This window comes from Podarcis gaigeae (assembly GCF_964106915.1).
Source record: "Podarcis gaigeae genome assembly, chromosome: 3".
Taxonomy (NCBI): domain Eukaryota; kingdom Metazoa; phylum Chordata; class Lepidosauria; order Squamata; family Lacertidae; genus Podarcis; species Podarcis gaigeae.
The window spans coordinates 521,310-541,473 of NC_139680.1; the positions used below are offsets into that span (position 1 = coordinate 521,310).

A 20,164-nucleotide genomic window follows, 5' to 3' on the forward strand; every position below is an offset into this window, starting at 1 on the left:
AGCTTTTCGTATATGAAGAAATGTGCATGCACACAGCTTACGCAGAACACACTTAGTAGGTCTCTAAGTTGCTACTGGACATTTTATTATTATTATTTTATTTATTTCAACTTTCTGATGGTAAGAGCTGTTTGACAGTGGAACGGTCTCCCTTGGGAAGTTGGAGACTCTCCTTCATTGGAGGTTTCTAAACAAAGGTTGGATGGCCGTTTTTCAGGGATGCTTTAGCAGTGACTCCTTCATTGCAGTGGGTTGGACTAGATAACCCTTGGGGTCCCTTCCAACTCTACAATTCTATGAAACCATCCTCAGAAACGAGATTTATGCAGTTGAGAAATAGGGCGGATCGGGGCTGCTTAACCCCCCCCCCCCAATCGATTATCCTGAAGTTTCTCCTGAAACTTGCTTCCCAGATTCTTTTATCACTGTGGGGCTTTGAGTCCATGTTTAACCTCAAACCCTTCAAGGGAAAAAGCAGTTAGGGGTAGTTCAAGGGGAAAACATTAGGTGAGCAAAGCATCCCACCACCACCACCCATTTCTTCACTGCAAATCACTTCCCAATACAATTCTGAAGCAGAGAAGTGGACTAATATTATACATAGCTCCATTGTAATGTGCAGATGAAAAGAACTAAATTTTGCATGCTCATAAAGGCTAGTGCCTTTTAAATTTCTGGCCGCCTCAGCTCCTGGGATCCAGCACCTCCTGGCCAGACCCGGAGGCACCATTCGCCTGGGGAGCTTATAGCCAGGGCTGCAGCAACAAACAGCCACACAAACCTTTGGAAGGCAGAAAAGCAAGAGGGCATCAGAGGAGGGAGGGAAGGAAAGAGGGACAGAGTCTAGTGTTGCCTGCAGCACCCCTGACTATCATTCAAGGCACCCCAGGGTGCCATGGCACACTGGTTGAAAACCCCTGAGACCAATGCTTTTTGGGAGAAGGCAGCTTCCAATGCAAATGCCCTTCTATCCTCAACAATTGTTTTGAATACAGCCCGTACTCTTGCACATCAGTCTTATGCCTTGGAATCAGAAAGAGATGCATTGTGCACAGAAACCTTTACATTGTTTAGGATATTTAACATAGTTTATGAACAACTGTGGATGGATACCTTCTCACCAGGAGCCCCGGGGAAGCCAATTCCTGGAAGCCCAGCCTGCCCTTTTTCACCTTTCACACCTTTTGCTCCAGGTAACCCATGTTTCCCTGCCTCACCAGGAAGGCCTTGTACACCCTTTTCTCCTGATGGTCCTAAAAATAAAAGTTTGGATTATATTATATTTTTCTTTCTTAAAAGTAACATAATGTGTTAAAACTAATCTGAACATTTTGGTTACTGGGAAATGAGTGGGAAGTTAGCTGATGTATAATTCCAAATAGCCAAAGTTAATATTACCTGGGAGACCCATTTCTCCCATGGACCCCTTCTGTCCAGGAGCTCCTGGTTCACCCTGGTATCCTGGAGGGCCTTGGTCCCCTTTTGGCCCTAAAATGGAAAGGGGATATTAAAAAATATATTGAACTACATGACTCATTAAAATACAATGTAAAGGTGCCTGCTAGATTATGAAAGAGCCCAGCAATGCTATAAAAGTAGAACTGTAATTAGTAGTCACACGCAGAGGCTTCACATTAGTGATAAAAAGGAAGTCAGGGTTTCATACCTGCTTGTCCAGGTAGACCAGGCTCCCCATCCTTCCCTGGCATTCCTGGTGTGCCAGGATCCCCTGCAGTTCCCTTCTCTCCTAATGGTCCCAGTTGGCCTAGAAAGCATAAAAATGTTGCTTTGTGTCTCTTTCTACCACATCTGAAGTATGTGAGAATCACTCTGAGAATAGCATGACAAATCAGTTGATATAAATTTAGTTATTCTGCTACTGTAATAAATAAATAAATCAAGAGTTTATACAGAATATATAACTGAACTACAGCTTGACTTCATTAGGATTTAAATCTAAATTTCAGTTTTCAACACTAATTTGTTGTTGTTTAGTCATTTAGTCGTGTCCGACTCTTCGTGACCCCATGGACCAGAGCACGCCTGAGCAACAAAACATGTGAAATGGCAGCAGGGGCACAAGTATCTCTAAGTATGTCCAAGGTGCCTTTTTCTCATTTTTAATGGATTCAGGGAGTGGGAGCTTTTAGACAAGGAACACATAGAGTGGAATATCTTATATAGAGAGGATAAAAACATGAATGGCCTGACTTTTTGAAATTAAAAGCAATTACTGTATTTCATTATATTCTCCCTTGTTATATGTCTTGTTTCCCAGGATTTGCAACATAAAAGGTTTTTAATTGATTTTAACATATTATTTATTATAGTGTAACCCACCTTGAGACTGCTTTGGCAAGTAGCATTATTTTAACAAAAACACATTTTCATAAGCTGGGAGAAGTGATCAGTAAGTATGTCTTATCCATTTCTATATACATCTGAAGGGCTTTCTATTTTGCTGTGTGAGTGCATGCAGCTGCCGTCTGATTGCCTGCATTCGTTTATTCGCAACGTTAGAGGTTAGAGATCCGCAACGTTTCATATTCAAGAATGCATTATTGGCCTCAGTTGCTAATAAAGGTAAAGTAAAAGGTAATGGACCCCTGGACAGTTAAGTCTAGTCAAAGGTGACTATGGTGTTCCAGCGCTCATCTCTCTTCAGGAAGAGGGAACTGGTGTTTGTCCACAGACAGCTTTCCAGGTCATGTGGCCAGAATGACTAAACCGCTTCTGATGCAACAGGACACCGTGACGGAAATCAGAACACACGGAAACGCCGTTTACCTTCCCGCCACAGTAGTACTTATTTATCTACTTGCACTATTATGCTTTTGAACTGCTAGGTTGGCAGGAGCTGGGACAAAGCAATGGGAGCTCACCCCGTTGCAGGGATTCGAACCGCCGACCTTCTGATCGGCAAGCCCAAGAGGCTCGGTGGTTTAGACCACAGCGCCAACTGCATTCCTAGTTGCTAATATATGATGTGGAAATGAGAAGACAATTAGCAGTTTTTTAGCTCCTGTACAAAGCAAATGAAGAGACATCTACTTAACACAGAAGTGGTTCGCTGTCTAAAGAAAAATCATTTAAAGAAAAAAATAAAATGTCCTTGAAACTGTAGGGCAACAAGTGACTCTGAAACATTTTAAAAGCAGTTCTATGGATCTGGAAAGAGGTAAAATGGAAATATGATTATCTGTAACGTCACCCTCCCCAGGGATCCTGGAGGGCAGTAACGAGACTGGGATGGCTTTTCCCACCGGTCGGTCAGGCAGGGTGAGGATCCTCAGAGCAGTCTTGCCACGTGACTGGGGCGCTTGGCTCTCTCCGGCTCCCCTTCCCGGGGCGGCATTCACTCGCTGGGTGGGGAAGACAGGCGGGGCGAGAGGGAGGGAGCTGATCGCAGCCGCCCAGCGCGAAGCCGGCGAGCCCGAGCCCGAGTCCGATCCAGCGGCAGAAGCGGCGGCAAGCGGACAGGGAGGCGACTCAGTCTCCGTCCTTTTCGCGCTCGCTCGGGGCGGGTTGCGCAGAGCAAAAGGCATCTGCGCCATGCCGGGCAGCGAGAGACTCTTGATGGAATGGGGAGAAGCCGTAGGACAGGGACCAAAGCGGCAGCCGGAGGCAGGGTAAGTCCCTCCAAGAGGACGGTTCTCACCTGGCTTTTCCTGGGGTAGAGGAAGCTCCGGGGCTCTTAAAATAGATAAGGAACCCCTCAAAAGCGCAAGCAGGTGGCAAGGCAAATTAAGCAGAAAAGAAAGAGATCACCATTCTGCCGTCTTCTGCCTCCTCCACTCCTCCTGCGCCTCTCCTTCCTTCCAGCGCCTATGCCAAGTCTCCCCACCCGAGGGAGCGAAAGAAAGGCAGCAAACGTCCAAGGACTTGGGATGGGCGAGCAATAGGACTCAGGGCCAGCAAGTGGTGGGCGCCCTGGACATTTTCTCCGATTTTGAGCCCTTATCAGCCTCAGATGAAAGGAAAAAGGCAAGCTGACTGAAGAAGAGTTGAAAGTGTCACCCCTGAAGGGAAGGTATTTTCAATCAGAAGCCAGGAGAGTCCTGGAACTCCCTGAGGAACAACCCATGGAAACAGGCAACCAAAGGAGCCAAGTCTACCTTTCCAGATGGACAGCAGTGTTTGGCTACCCTGCCTTTTCCAGACTCATTCCAAGAGCTGTGGAATGCTGAATGGAAAACAGGGGGACGGCACAAACCACAGACATTTCCAAATCAGGGCTTTGCTGTTTGGCCTCAAATCTTCTCGGAGAGTCTTCTGCAAACTCCTAGTTGCTCTGGTGTGTATGGACTTTGGGAGTATGGCTGTACCCCTGCTTAGATGATAACCTGATACGAGGCCCATCAAGGGAGCAATGTGAAATGTACTCTCAAAACAACCTCTCCTGCTTCCGATCACTGGGTTGCTGTGGGATGAATGCACCAACAGAGAATTGGCCTTCAGGTCTGCTATATGCATTCCCACCATGGTCCCTGCTGCCCAAGGTCCGACTGCTGAGGGCGGAAGAAGTGGTGGTGACATCCTATTGGCCACACAGGCCTCCCCCATCTGTCCAGGGTGCTTCTCAGCCAAAGGGTTAGGGTTAAATTTATCTATCGATCTATCGATCTATCTATTGTCAAAGATAATACAGTGGTACCTCGGGATGCAAATGGGATCCGTTCTGGAGCCCCGTTTGCATCCTGAAGCGAACGCAACCTGTGCCTGTGGGTTGCGTTTCGCCGCTTCCGCACATGCACGTGACGCCATTTTGACAGCCTGCGCACGTGGCGAAACCTGGAAGTAACACGCTCCGTTACTTCTGGGTCGTGGCAGAGCGCAACACAAAAATACTTAACTTGAAGCACATTTATCCTGAGGTATGACTGTACAGGATACAGGATGCACACCAATCTAGTGTCTGGGCAGGTACAGTTCCCCACAAATAACTAGCCCCCTCTCCCAAGTCAAACTCTAGCCCCCTTCCCCCAGGGTACACTCATCAGCATACTGCCAGTCCGTGTGCCAGCATCCCTTCTGCATCTGCTTCATTAGAAGGATCTTCTTCAGGGACCATTTGTTCACTACCACCCAGAACTAGTCCATGAGGCAGCCACACTAATATAAGATGGGGGACACCTGACTTCCGGGTTCTGGTAATGAGATATGTCGGCTTCCTTTAGAAGAAATTGAACAATTTGGTAAAGTGGCAGGATTTTTATTAAATAGGAAAAAAACTAAAGTTATAGCAAAAAATATGGATCAAGCTACGGCAGAAGTAAAGCAACAACAAATAGGTATTGAAGTAGCGAAAAAAGTAAAATACTTGGGAATATGGCTAACCCCCAAAAATATTGATTTGTTCCAGAACAATTATATGGAATGGAATTAAGAAAGATTTGGAGGTGTGGGGAAGGTTGAAATTATCATTTTGGGGCAGAATTTCAACAATTAAGATGTGTGTACTCCCAAAGATGTTATTTTTATTTCAGATGATTCCGATACTTAAGGGGACAATGATCTTTAAAGAGTGGCAAAGAGTGATTTCAAGATATATCTGGCAGGGCAAAAAGCCAAGAATTCAATATAAGTTATTAACAGATGCAAAAGAAAGAGGCGGCTTTGCTCTGCCAGACTTGAAACTTTACTATGAAGCATCATGTCTCTGTTGGTTAAAAGAATGGATAAAACTAAAGAATACAAAATTATTGGATTTAGAAGGATTTGATAACAAATTTGGGTGGCACGCGTACTTATGGTTGGAGAAAAAGAAGAGTCATATAGCTTTTGAAAACCACATCTTCCGAAGATCGTTAATTGAAGTATGGGATAGATATACAAATTTATTGGAATCAGGAATTCCACACTGGTTGTCCCCACTAGAGGTTATGAGTGTTAAGAAAACTAATATGAGAGGGAACTGGATCACTTATGGAGAATTGGTGGTTAAAGAGGGAGAGAAATGGAAAATGAAGCCATATGAACAAGTAAAAGAATATGTATTTGATTGGTTGCACTACTATCAGATAAATTATATGTTTAAAAAAGAGTTGAAAGAGAAGGGTTATATAGAAAAAGACTCAAAATTTCAAACAGAAATTGTGAATAATGATTGTAAGATATTCTCTAAAATGTATAAAATGTTATTGGAATGGTATACGATGGACGAGGAAGTTAAGTCGGTAATGATTCACTGGGCCAGAGATTTTGGTTACAATATATATTTTGAAAACTGGGCTAAAGTATGGAATGATAACCTGAAGTTTACAGCATGCACCACCTTCACCTTAAAGGAAAATGTTATGAAAATGGTATTACACCTGTTAAATTAGCAAAAATGTTTAAAACTTGTAATAAGTGTTGGAAATGTAAAGAGAAAGAAGGAACATTTTTTCACATGTGGTGGGAATGCAATAAAGTAAGGGGGTTTTGGGAGATGATATATAGTGAGTTAAAGAAGATGTTGAAATATAATTTTGTAAAGAAACCAGAAGCCTTTCTTTTAGGAATGACAAGAAATTAAATAAATAGAAAGGATCATAAGCTCTTTCAGTATGCAACTACTGCAGCGAGAATATTGATGGCCCAAAAATGGAAGCAGGAAGAATTACCGACGCTTGAAGAATGGAGAATGAAGTTAACGGACTATGCAGAACTGGAGAAACTAACTGGAAAAATAAGATATCAACGAGATCACAAGTTCATTGAGGATTGGAGAAAATTTTCTGAGTATTTGAAAAGTGTATGTGATGAGCAAACAACGCTAGTGGGTTTTAAAGAAGCTTTGTGATAGAATAAGGAATATTGCAAGAATGCAAATATGTTTGTAAAGGTATCTTAAAAGGCGATATTAATTTTGGGAATGCATAGATAATAAATTCAAATACGGATGATTGTCAGAGAAGCTGAGGGAAGTCCAAAAGAGAAAAATATGTTAATTGGGTATTGTTAATTGGAGATATTTGTGTAAAACTTAATAAAAATTTATTTTTTTAAAAAAAGAGAGATGTCGGCTTCCTAAGAGATCGGACAGCCAGTCGTGCCAGTAATTCCCCTGAGGGTAAATGAGGGTAATTAACCCTGACTACCATACCCCAGAGTGGGGGGGGGGGCTGTGCCACCCGCAAACCGTCCGTTATATGCGCTCCACAACAAGATGCGGAGGCAGGGATGTTGGGTGATGCCCAAGGCACGAATTTGGCAACCCTCCAAACCCTCTCATCAGCCGGGAGTCCCTGTTTCCTAAAAATTAAAAGATTTGGCAAAAAAACAGGCATGTTCTGAATGGAAAGAGTTAAAAGAAAAATCTGCTAAACTATACAAAATTGGCAGAGCAAGATCAGATATGGTTAGAACAGCTCAGGCTGAGAAGGAAGATGGTGACGGTAAAAGCTCTGACGCAGTAAGAAAAAGGATATCATCAGAAAAAGCCTCCTTCAATGGGGGGAGATTGGAGATTTTTTTATTGGGATTTCAAAAGGGGTGTACTTTAAAGAGGATGCATTTACTTGCATGGAATATTGCATACAGTTACATACAGTTTGAGAAGAGAGTGGCGGTGAACTCTGGATGCCTGCCAGCTGTCTGAGCGCCCCGGAGAGCTGGTGTGGGTTTTTACAGGGAAACCGCAACTATCTTTGTGTGACTTACTGATTGCCAAGTACACCCCTACAGTACATTTGAAACACCAAAGATTAAAGACAGTGAGAAGTCGCTAATTAATTTAAACCCTGGATGGAAGCCCAGAGCCTATTAGAACAACAATCAGCAGAAAAAGGAGGGGTCATTTTGTGCTTCAAAATATTAAGACTGAGAGCAATGTGGAAAAAGCCCCCTGCGTGATTATAGAAATAAGGAATGGTCAAATAAAACAAGATAGTGAGTTATACCAGTGGCTGACTGATCGAGAGAGGAGATTGTCAATATCAGGATTGGAAAATTGTGAAGTAATAAAGAAGATAGCAGAAAAATAAAGGATGGGCATTTAGCTTTTGAAATCCAGTCCCATTGAAATTAATTAATTTGGATAATATAATTGGCTGTATTGTTTTTTGTTTTTGAATGTGGAAAGATCTGGTTTGATTTGTTATTAATATGTGTGGTTTTTTAAAACTGGAAAATGTATAAAAATTATTTACAAAAAAATAATAATAAGATGGGGGACACCTGGCCAACTAGTAGTACATGTGAAAAGGATCTGGGGGACACAAGCTTATCATGAGTCAACACTGTGATGCAGCAGCAAAAAAAGCTAATGCTATTTTAGGCTGCCTCAACAGAAGTTGAGTGTCCCGATCAGGGAAAGTCATTGTACCACTCTATTCTGCCTTGGTCAGACCACATCTGGAATATTGTGTCCAGTTCTGGGCACCACAATTTAAGATGGATAGAAGTGTGTGTACAAGAGGACAACTAGGATGATCAAGGATCTGGAAACCTGAAGGAGCCTGGGTATGTTTAGCCTGGAAAAGGGGAGACTGAGATGATAGCCATCTTCTAATAACTTAAGGGTTGTCACATGCAAGACGGAACAAGCTTGTTTTCTCCTGCTCCGGAGGGCAGGACTAGAACCAATGAATTCAAGGTACAAGAGAGGAGATTCTAGCTAAATATCAGAAATAACTTTCTGATGTTAAGTGCTGTTTGACAGTGGAAAAAGACTCCACTGGAGGGTGGCAGACAGTCCTTTCTCAGAAGTTTTTAAGCAGATGTTGGATGGCCCTCTGTCATGGATTGGAGATTCCTGCATTGCAGGCGGCTAGACTAGATGACCTTCAGGTCTACAATTCTATGGTTCAATGAAGTCTAGAAGAGCCTTTTTCAGGTCTGAGGAAATAAAATAATGACCACCATTGAAAACTATACCTTTTTGTGCTGGTCACCTTTCCCCACCCTGCAAGTGTCCCTTGGAATGGGACACTCTGGGAAATTTAAAACTTCAAACAGCTCAAATAACTTTCTCTGATAAACTTGAAAATATTTGGCCACTTTTAAAAAACTGATTTTTATTAAAGTTTTCACAATAAAATAAAAAATCTAGAACAAATAGAATTAAAAAGACAAGAGAGGATAGGAGAACAAGAAAATAAATAAATAAAAGGGGGGGGGGGACATAGAGATAAAACACCAAAGAGGAAAAAAACACCCTTCTGATTCTCTCTCTGATTTTTATCAGAAAAGGATGATTTAAGACATTCAGTCCATGTTAGTATGCATCTTCTTCACTTTCTGTTAGACCATATGCAAAGATAAGAAAAGGTTTTTTTGCTGACGATGCTAGCAAACCTCCTTGAGGTTCTTTGTTATTCTTTATTCTGCAGGATCTTTATTCTGGTTTTTGAGACAAGCCAAACACTGAGGAAGGGGGTTCAGTGCATCAGAATGTGTTCAAAATAGAAGAGAAGTTACATGCAAAAGGCAGATGCTATTTAATTTTACAGACCTTTGCTTCCTTTATCTCCTTTTTGGCCTTTCATGCTTTCCATGTCTACATGATCCATTTTTCCTGGCTCTCCTCGTAAACCAGCTTCACCCTTTTCACCCTTTGAGCCAGGATCACCTCTGAGCCCCACAGCTCCAGGAAAACCCCTGTCACCTGCAAAAAGCATGTGTTAGTTGAGCACAATTAAGCCATCATGAATAAGGATATTTTCCCTCCCAGAGCACAGAAAAAACATTCTCAAACCCTCCAAAGAGGCTTGTACATAGAAATGCACAATCAGATTGAAACAGGATTTACTTCCAAGATTTGCACAGTGACAGAAAAAGGCAATCAGTTCTACAAGTACTGAATTCAGGAACAGGTTGCGAAGCAAAATTTGGGAGAGCAATTATGTGGCATCAGGGAGTGGCGGAGCTTCATGCTTGGGCACCGGGGGGGAGGGGCGGAGAGCGGGGGGGGGGCCCTGGCGCGTGTCCTGGGGGCGTGGCACACCACCTGCAAGGATGCCCAGGGGTTGGGAACTTTTTCCAGCTGGCAAGCTGGATCCTGGTGTAAGGCAATTTTCCTTTGTGATTCTGCAAAGTAAGATCCAAACAGAGCTTGAGGTCAGTGCTGGTCAGCTGATAGGCCTTCAAGCTCTGCTTTGGCAGGAGTCAGGTGCACTATGAGGAACCTCATGAGGAACTCTGCAGCTCAGCCTGTTAAGTTGTGGGCGAACATATCAGACGACACAGCGATTCTTCAAACAGCTCTTCTTTATTCTGAGGCCAGAACTGAACTAAACTGAAGGGCTCAGTCAGCCTGCTTATATAGAGCTCCAGTACCTTGTTACTGTAACAACTTTCTAAAACTATCCAATCACTGAACGTTCACTTTCGATCCTTCATTTGCATACAAACTATCCAATCACTGAACGTCACTTTTGATCCTTCATTTGCATAACTATCTACAGTATCCCCCTGCTGGCCCAAGGTGAGAACTTCAGTACATAACACAGCCAATCCCAGCAAGTTTGCTGTTACAGTCTCCTTTGCCAAGGAAAAATCCAGAGCATACTTAAAAGATCCCGATTGCTTGTTGGCAGCCAAGACTCTTACCTGCCCCACACCTAACATCACAGATGACGTCAGTTGTGGAGCAGGAGGGTATTCTGTGACAAAGTGGCCTCCCTGGCCAAAGGGGCACAAGCTGGACCTAACCAGGCCTGTTGACCAGAGTTTCCTCACTCCTGAATTAAACCAAAGGCCTGACTTCACTTGGCCAGTTAAGCTACAAATTGCTCTTACCTTTTTCACCTGGAGCTCCAGAAGATCCTGAAGGACCAGGAGGACCCTGGCTTCCAGGTGTGCCCATAACTCCCATTTCTCCTTTGATTCCTAAACCCAAATTGGAACAACTGTTTACATTTCTGTGACTTTTCTAATACATTGCAATTTCACTCTAATAGTTCTGCTCAGAAGGCTTTATTGCTGAGCTCAGACCAGTTCCATGCATCTATGTGACAATCATCTTAGCTATGTGTTCTATTCCCAGTAAATATTGCATGAACTCATACACTGACATACTTTAACAAATAAAAAATAAACTAGACAAGATAAAGTACTGTACATATAGTGTCTCCACTTTCGATTCATAGTCTTTTTCACAGGTTATTAATGTCATGAACATCTTATGGCTGAGAGAAGAGGGGATATTGTTTTATCATTCTATTGCTTAGTACTAATGTGGGATTTGTGTCAGTATCACATAGGTAGGTCTAGACATACTTAAGACAATTTGGGTAATGAGTTACTTTTTCATTTATAGTTTCTTTCTCATAAGTGTGTTGGTAGTTACAAAAAGATAAATAACACACATATGTGACTTGTTAGCCACCCTTCACTGTAAGGCTTGGTTACAGCAATATACCATATTTTTTTGTTTATAAGTTTTTTTAACCAAAAAATTAGGTTTAAAATTGGGGCTTGTCTTATACACGGGTAGTGCTGTGGGGTGTTTTCTTAATTTGGAGTCCCCCAAAATAGGGGGCATCTTATACAAGGGGGCGTCTTATACATGGAAAAATACAGCAATTGTACAATTTGAAAACAAGTAAAACAGTTTGTAAAGAATTACAAAAACAAGCAAACAAAACAAAACAACCTGAAGCGAAAACAGCACAATATAAGTTAAGCATAACAGAAGAGGTGGGTCCCACAAAAACACCTTTCAGAAATGTGCATCTTAAGCATATGCCAGAAAATGCATACTGAAGATACTAGCAAGAATTCTGCAGAGAGGACTGTTTAGGGGCTGCCACAGAGAAAGCTCTCTCCCAGGCTGCCATTCTCCACCCCTCTGAAGGTGGATGAAGGTGTTTTTTTAAAAAAGAAAACATAAGCTTATTTCTGGGTTTTATTGTTTGCTGCATACCGTATTTTTCGCCCTATAAGACGCACCGGCCCATAAGACGCACTTATTATTATTTTTTGGGGGGGGGGGAATAAAGGGGGGAAAAATATTTTCCGCCCCCAGAGCCCCAAAGAGCAAAGAAGCCAAGACAGCGAGCGGGATGGATCCCGCTCGCTGTCCTGGCTTCGTTTTTAGCCTCGGGGCTGGGGGTCCGAGAGCGATGGCGAAGTTGCGTGCAGCTTCGCCATCGCTCCCGGAGCTTGCAGGGCTGGGGAAGCCCAAGCTTCCCCCGACCCCAGCCCCCAGAACGGGTCCGGGAGCGATGGCGAGGTTGTGCAACCTCGCCATCGCTCCCGGAGCTTGCTTGTGGGGCTGGGAGCTGGGGAAGCCCGAGCTTCCCCCAACCCCAGCCCCCAGAACAGGCTGTTGCCCGCAAGCCTTGCGTGCCCGGGGGGAACTCCCCCCGGGTGCGCAAGGCTTGCGAACACCTGCGCGAAGCACGGGGCGTCCTCCGGAGGGCGCCCCATGCTTCGCGCTGCAGGCTGCCGCCCGCAAGCCTTGCGAGCCTATGGGAACTCCCGCCGGGCTTGCAAGGCTTGCAGATAGCTTCCTGAAGCCTGGAAAGCGAGAGGAGTCGGTGCGCACAGACGCCTCTCGCTCTCCAGGCTTCAGCAAAAGCCTGCATTCGCCCCATAGGACGCACACACATTTCCCCTTCATTTTTGAAGGGGAAAAAGTGCGTCCTATAGGGCGAAAAATACGGTATTTATTGGGTTAAATTGTATTTTGAAGTTTTATCTTCTTTATCTAGATTAAAACCATATGCTTTTTGTTTTAAATGACTGGAGCATTGAATGGCAGGATATAAACTATTCAACCAACAGAATGAACCAATATAATTGAAAATATGATTTGTTTGAACTTTGTATAATTTTTCATTTGTATGGGATGCTGAGTGTGCTTATAGTTCCATTGGGATGTGAAGTTTTTACTGAATTTGCCACTTCTTACATGACATTCAGATTCTAGGATGCCTGCTTTAGATCAGGAATGTAGAAAGTAGCTACAAAGAATAGGCATAAATGCAAGGTTTTTCCCACTCATATTTATGAATTACATAAGCAGGGTCAGGGAAGTAGCCAGTGTAAAATGTACTACTGTGAATGTACAGTGGAGCCCCGCAAGACGAACGCCTCGCAAGACGGAAAACCCGCTAGACGAAAGGGTTTTCCGTTTTGGAGGCGCTTCGCAAAACAAATTTCTTTATGGGCTTGCTTCGCAAGACGAAAATGTCTTGTGAGTTCCTGCGGGTTTTTTCCCTCCCCCCCCCTTTTCCTAAGCCGCTAAGCCGCTTATCAGCTGATTCGCTGATAAGCCGCTTAACAGCTGATCGCTAAAAGCCGCTAAACCGCTAATAGCGCTAATCCGCTAAGCTGTCAATGGGCTTGCTTCGCAAGACGAAAAAACCGCTATACGAAGAGCCTCATGGAACGGATTAATTTCGTCTTGCGAGGCACCACTGTACATCTCTTGAAAATAGCTTAAAATTTCAAGGGCACTTCACTCTGTATCCCTTTGACAACATCCTAATTGCTCTTTGTTTTTTGTGGATTTTTTTTTGTCAGGCATGCATTTCTTTTTCAAGCATAATCAAGATACTCAATACTTTGTATCCCTTTTTATTTTTGAAATGAAAGTGCTCTAAACAAAGGAGAAAAAGTACAGAGTTCCATTTCCTTCTTTCTCATGATACTCCTTATAGAACCACATGTTTCACTCTGTAAAAGAGAGGATAATATGTAATATGTAATCCTCTGTAAAAAGAGAGGAGTAGTGTTGTTATTCCGGGAGGATTGCTCTTTCAGAGCTCTGCCATCACCGGCGATCTCCGGCATTGAACGTGTTGGTCTCGTGTGGGGCACCAAGGAGAGCTTGGCTGTCTGGCTGGTGTACCGACCACCCAGCACACCTGCAGCCACCCTGTCAGACCTGCTGGAGGTGGTGGCAGGCTGGGCCTTGGAGTTCCCAAACCTACTGGTTTTGGGAGACTTCAATGTCCATGCCGATGCCGCTCCCTCCTCACAGGCTCTGGACCTAGTGACTTCCATGGCAACACTAGGGCTCTCCCAGGTTGTTTTGGGCCCTACCCATCAAGCAGGCCACACGCTGGATCTGATCTTTGGGGCTGGCATAGATGTGATCATGCTGTGGAAGTGCCATGGTCTGATCACTACGCTCTAAAAGCCAAGATTGACTTCCCGCTCCTCCCTGGCTCGGGTGGCGAACCTATTTGGGCTCGTCCGCGAAAACTGATGGATCCTGATAGATTCCGACAAGCCTTGCGGAACCCTGCTCCTCCTGGCGACTCATTAGATGACCTTGTTGAGAACTGGAATAACCGGCTCTTGGCAGCCATTGATGAGATCGCACCTAAGCGCCCTCTGCGACCCCGTCGAAACCGGGCCCCTTGGTTTACTGAGGAGCTCCGGAAAATGAAGCGGGATCTCAGACGGCTAGAGCGAGTATGGCGACGGACTCGTGACGGAGCCTCAAGAACATCTTATAGGACGCTTATGAAAGCCTATGAGATGGCTATGAAAGCTGCTACGAAATCTTACTTTGCAGCTTCCATTGCATCCGCTAGCTCTCGCCCGGCACAACTTTTTAGAATAATTAGGTCAATAACATCCTTAGGAGGACAATCAAACTTAAGCACAAATTCGACCCACAGCTGTGAGGCATTCGCAAGTTTTTTTGCGGATAAAGTCCTATTGCTCCGCCGTGACCTCCCTGCCAATTTAGATACAGTGACTGAACTGGACGCCCCTCGAATGACTTCAGGTCCAGTGTTGGACCATTTCGATCGGATACTCCCTACTGATGTGGATAGATTCCTCCAAGTTAGTAGGCCCACCACCTGCCTCCTTGATCCGTGCCCGTCTTGGCTGATTAGGGAGTGTCCAAATGTTGCGCGGACCCCTCTGGTTGAAATTATCAATTTGTCCCTTGACACGGGGACATTCCCAGGGGAACTGAAGGAGGCAGTGGTGTGTCCACTCTTAAAAAAAACTTCATTAGATCCCTTAGACCTATCCAATTACCGCCCAGTTTCAAATCTTCCATACCTGGGTAAGGTAATTGAGAGAGCGGTTGCTGAGCAGCTTGGTAGGTTTCTGGAGGAAACATCGGCATTAGATCCATTTCAGTCCGGTTTCCGTCCTGGTTTTGGGACGGAGACGGCTCTGGTTGCCTTAACAGACGATCTCCGTAGACAACTGGATCGAGGCGGGTCAGGACTGCTGATCCTTTTAGATTTGTCAGCAGCCTTTGACATGGTCGATCATGATCTTCTGGACCACCGCCTCGCAGACGTGGGGATACAGGGCATAGCCCGTAACTGGTTGTGCTCTTTTATCTCTGGTCGGGGACAGAGGGTGGCACTAGGGAGGGAAATGTCGTCGCGCCACTCCTTGGTGTGTGGAGTGCCGCAGGGCGCAATTCTCTCCCCGATGCTTTTTAACATCTTTATGCGCCCCCTTGCCCAGATTATCCGGAGCTTTGGGCTGGGCTGTCACCAATATGCTGATGACACTCAGCTCTATCTGCTGATGGATGGCCACACCGACTCGGCCCCAAACACATTGACCAGATGCTTGGAAGCTGTGGCTGGATGGTTTCGTGGGAGCCGATTGAAACTAAATCCTTCGAAGACAGAGGTCCTATGGCTAGGTCGGGATGGCATGGGGATGAGGGACCAACTCCCTTCTCTTGCGGGGGCCCAATTAGTGCCATTGCCTTCCGTTAAGAGTTTGGGTGTAATCCTTGACGCCTCCCTTTCCATGGAGGCGCAGGTTACAGCAACAGCCAAGGCGACATTTTTCCACCTTCGCCGCATCAAGCAGTTGGTCCCTTACCTTTCCCGCCCTGACTTGGCCACAGTGATCCATGCGACGGTCATCTCCAGGCTTGACTACTGTAATTCGCTCTACGCGGGGCTGCCCTTGAAGCTGTCCCAGAAACTCCAGCGGGTACAGAATGCTGCAGCGAGGCTCCTCACGGGGTCTCTGCCATGGGAGCATATTCACCCAGTGCTTTTCAAGCTGCACTGGCTCCCGGTGGAGTACAGGGTCAGATTTAAGGTGCTGCTTTTGACCTTTAAAGCCCTTCACGGCCTAGGACCCTCGTACCTCCGGGACCGCCTCTCCTGGTATGCCCCACGGAGAGCCTCAAGGTCCATAAATAACAACACCCTAGTGGTCTCGGGCCCTAAGGAAGTTAGATTGGCTTCGACCAGAGCCAGGGCCTTTTCAACTCTGGCTCCGGCCTGGTGGAACGCTCTGCCTCATGAGACCAGGGCCCTGCAGGATCTGATTTCTTTCCGCAGGGCCTGTAAGACAGAGTTGTTCCGCCTGGCCTTTGGCTTGGAGCCAGTTTGATTCCCTCCCCCCCCTCTCTCTTTTCCCCCCTTCTTTTCCTTCTCCTCCTGCGATGAGGCTACATTTTAATATTTTAATGTTCCATTATTTTAATTGTTGTGTTTTATTTTTGTTTTTAAGTTTGTAATCATTCATCTTGTTTTTATTATTGCTTGTAAGCCGCTCTGAGCCCGGCCTTGGCTGGGGAGGGCGGGGTATAAATAAAAAATTATTATTATTATTATTATTATTATTATTATTATTATTATTATTAGATAGACAATAAATAGTCACTGGAAAGAAGGATGTGTACCTGGGGCACCAGGGCGCCCTTCTTGTCCTTGTGGGCCAGGTAGGCCTGGCAGCCCTTGTAATCCTGGCAGCCCCGGAGATCCTTGGCTACCTTTATCTCCTTTGGACCCTGGCATGTCTAGCCCAGGAACACCCGGGTAGCCTCTTTCCCCTTTGCTTCCTGGAGGTCCTGCAGTAATAAAGAGAAAATGATACAAAGTGGCTCTTGATAATAAAATGTCCAACACAAGTAAGAACAAATGACTCATGGCTCAAAAATGTGGATGGGGGAATCCTTGCATTTGGATTAATCGTTCTACCCTATTCATTTTTGTTCTCCTGCTACTATTCATGTCAGGTTACTGATGAAAGTTAAGAACCTTATAATGCAACAATTATTGCAAAAAGAAATTGTACAAACTTTCATTATTCAAGAAATAATAATGAAACAAAACTTGACTTTTCCTAAATGAAATCTTCTGTCAAATTTGAATGTATTGTTTTAGAAGAATACTAAGACTGCAACCCTGTACACAGTTTCCACTGAATTTCTTCGGTGATCATTTCTGGCCAAGTAAGATAGTTTTGCATGAACAGTGAGTCCGTAAGTGACTGTGGAGGTCAATTCTGGAGGGCTAAGGACTACTGCAATACTATAACTCCATGCATAAGACATAAGCTGCACATTGTTCAATGCGACTTACCCTCATAGGAGGAGTACATAAACATTCTAAAATCAATCATCCTGCAGTTTTATTCTGATTGCTGACAAAACTCAGAAACATAAATATACACACATTTCCTTAAAAAGAGAATTGCACAGTGCACATCCAAATGAATGTATTTTGTTTAAATGTATGTTACACTGTACATCCTACAAACATAAATGGAAAGGGAACAAATACAAAAGGAACAATTTACCTATTAGTCCCGGAGGACCAGATTGTCCTGGAACCCCAGGAGGGCCAGGAGGGCCTATTCCTGGTAAACCGGGGGAGCCCTGTAGACCTGGTATTCCAGAAGGACCAGGGTCACCTAAGTGGAAAATCAAACAGTGGTAGCAAGTTAACTTGGGTATTACTAGTTACAGGTAGGTAGCCATGTTGTTCTGCTGTAGTCGAAACAAAAAAAAAAAAAATCCTTCCAATAGCACCTTAGAGAACAACTAAGTTTGTTATTGGTATGAGCTTTCGTGTGCATGCACACTTCTTTAGATACTAATTAGTATACTACTTATTACTAATTAGAAAGATTATTTGCCTTTGACCTGCTGCTTTTCAGGAGAAGAAACGGTTAAGGAGTAAGCCCTACACAAATCTGGAGTAGAGCCCCTAAGGTGGTTGGATGGCACCTTGTACCCTCCTCCTGGCAACTTCTGCAGCCAAGCTGGTACCAAACACCTTGCTCTGCTTTCCTTTGGACCACAGCAGTGAGACCAAGATCTCCATACACTCAGGTCCTCCATATACACTGACCAGGCTTGCACCCCAGGGAGGTTACTTTCGTACTGCAAAACAATGCAGGAGCTACTGGTCTCTGCAGCCACAGTAGGTGCTTTTCCAGCAGTTTGACTTCACCCCAGAGATGCACTCCATTGTATCTTGAGATAGACGAATGTCAACAACAACTCTTTGTAGAATGAATGAGTGAATTATTTATTTCATTTATGAAATGCTTCCCATGAGGCATCCCAAGTGATTTACAATACTCCATATACCCTCAATGTCACTAACACTAAAACCTTACAAACATTTATTTGGGAGTCCCTTTTAATTTAATGGAACCTACAACTGAGTAAATCTATTGTATAGGGCCAACATGGTGCTTCCATTGTTGTATTTTGAAAATCAAATGGGAGAAAAGACTTCCCTGAAGTGAAGAAAGGAGAAATAACAAGGAAAGATTGAGAATAATGTGGGAAATAAATGAGGTATAAGGCCACCCAGGTTATGTTTGGCCATAAATAATTCACCTAATGTGAATTATTGACACAGGGGGAAAACCCTGCATCATAACAATTTAGCTAGTAATGGCAAAAAGCTTACCATGGGATCCTGGCTGGCCAGTCACACCTGGAAATCCTTTTTCTCCTGGTATGCCAGGTAAGCCTCGATCACCTTTTGATCCAGGAAGGCCATCTCGTCCTTGTGGACCAGGAAAACCTTTAGGGCCTGGGAGACCTAATCCAGGTTCACCCTTAACGTATTAGAATAATCAGACATTAATAAAATGAAAGCAAGCATCCCATCAACAAATAAGGACAACACTGCAATCCAGAGAGGATTCTTACACAATCTGTCTTTAATACCATAGACCATGGTGTCCTGGATCAAGTGGTGTGTAGGAAGGGCACTGGAGGCACAGTTCCTCCTTGCATGGTTGAGTCCAGTGAGTAGCAAGAGGAGAGTGTTCTTTGGCTCCATGGCACTTGTTCTGTGGGGTTATGCAGGGCACTATTTAGTCTCTACTGCTATTTTACAGTGGTGGATGAGAGACAACAAACTGAGTCTGAATCCTGAGAAGATGGAAGCTCTGTGGGCAGGTGATTCCTGGGTCTGGAATAGTTGGACTAGTTGCCCATTCCAGATGGGATTGCACTTCTTAAAGAAAAGGGACACAACTTGTGGGGAGGTCCATTTTGTCATTAGAGGCCCAAGTGACCTAGGACTACATTTACCAGCCCCATTTTGTATGCCACCTATAGATGAATCTGAATTGGGATAACCTAGCCGCTGCAGTCCAGGCATGGCTATCCATGACAATGGATTACTGTACTGCAATGTGCTCTATGTGGGGCTGCCCTTGGGCCTGCTCTGGAAGCTCCACCTAGTGCAGAATGCAGCTGTGAGGCTGCATGATGGGGGTAAATTCCATCAACATATTTTTGTAAACCACTTTGAGGGTTTTTTCTCTCTTTTTACAATTAAGCAGTGACCTCTGCTAAACATTTACACTGTCTGGCTATATTTTACTGAGCCAGGTCCATGTTTCTTGTGTAAAGTCCCAAATGACTTGGGTGCACGATACCTTATGGCCTGACAAGAGTTATATCTTGGCTCAATTACTGAGATAATCCAGTGGAGCACTGCTACTTGTCCCCCCTTTACAGAGGCTTGACTGCATTCAGCTAGAAGCGGAGCATCTAGTCTAGCCATTTCTATGCAGTGGAAAACTCTTCCATCAAAGATTCAGCAGGCATCCTTGTTACTGACTTTCAGATGTCTCTTTAAAACCTTTTTATGCTGACAAGCTTATACAGCTTTTTAAAACTTTCTTGTTTTGAATTACTATTTTGTATTGTTTTTATGTTGTTTTATTGTCGATTCACAACTTGCACAGGGGTCATGTTCCAGGCATAGCATGTAAAGCCAAAATTGTATATTGTCACCCCAAATGGAACACCCAACGGTTCTTACCCCACCCCAAGCAAGGGGCCACCTGACATCTCAGAAGAGTCTCCCAGAGTCAGTAAGCAAGATGGAGAGTTTAAAAGCTCTTTTGGCACCAGGAAAACCTGGTGTAAAAGCTTTTAAGCTTTCCATGTGTTTCATTTGTGCCAGCCAGTCATACGCATGTAAAGTTGAAACTGCAAATTAAATGCATGTAATTTGCATGTATATGCCTAAAGTCA

At 44.3% G+C, this 20,164-nt stretch overlaps 1 protein-coding gene and 1 long non-coding RNA gene across 3 annotated transcripts in view; both read right to left on the bottom strand.

The window, feature by feature from the left end:
• COL4A1 (collagen type IV alpha 1 chain) overlaps positions 1-20,164 on the bottom strand; it is a 187,056-nt gene that overhangs the window by 51,725 nt on the left and 115,167 nt on the right. For both annotated transcript variants that reach the window (XM_083729818.1, XM_083729817.1), the window contains exons 30-37: positions 18,579-18,729; positions 17,455-17,568; positions 16,556-16,723; positions 10,723-10,812; positions 9,437-9,589; positions 1,667-1,765; positions 1,399-1,488; positions 1,114-1,253 (exon numbers count right to left, since the gene is read on the bottom strand). In XM_083729818.1, the coding sequence (XP_083585944.1) occupies positions 1,114-1,253; positions 1,399-1,488; positions 1,667-1,765; positions 9,437-9,589; positions 10,723-10,812; positions 16,556-16,723; positions 17,455-17,568; positions 18,579-18,729 (1,005 nt within the window). The remainder of the gene's footprint in view (positions 1-1,113; positions 1,254-1,398; positions 1,489-1,666; positions 1,766-9,436; positions 9,590-10,722; positions 10,813-16,555; positions 16,724-17,454; positions 17,569-18,578; positions 18,730-20,164) is intronic.
• LOC310840825 lies at positions 96-1,107 on the bottom strand. Its single transcript, XR_014562178.1, has 2 exons — positions 905-1,107; positions 96-864 (listed from the first exon to the last, which is right to left on the bottom strand). It is a non-coding gene; the product is annotated as an uncharacterized lncRNA (long non-coding RNA).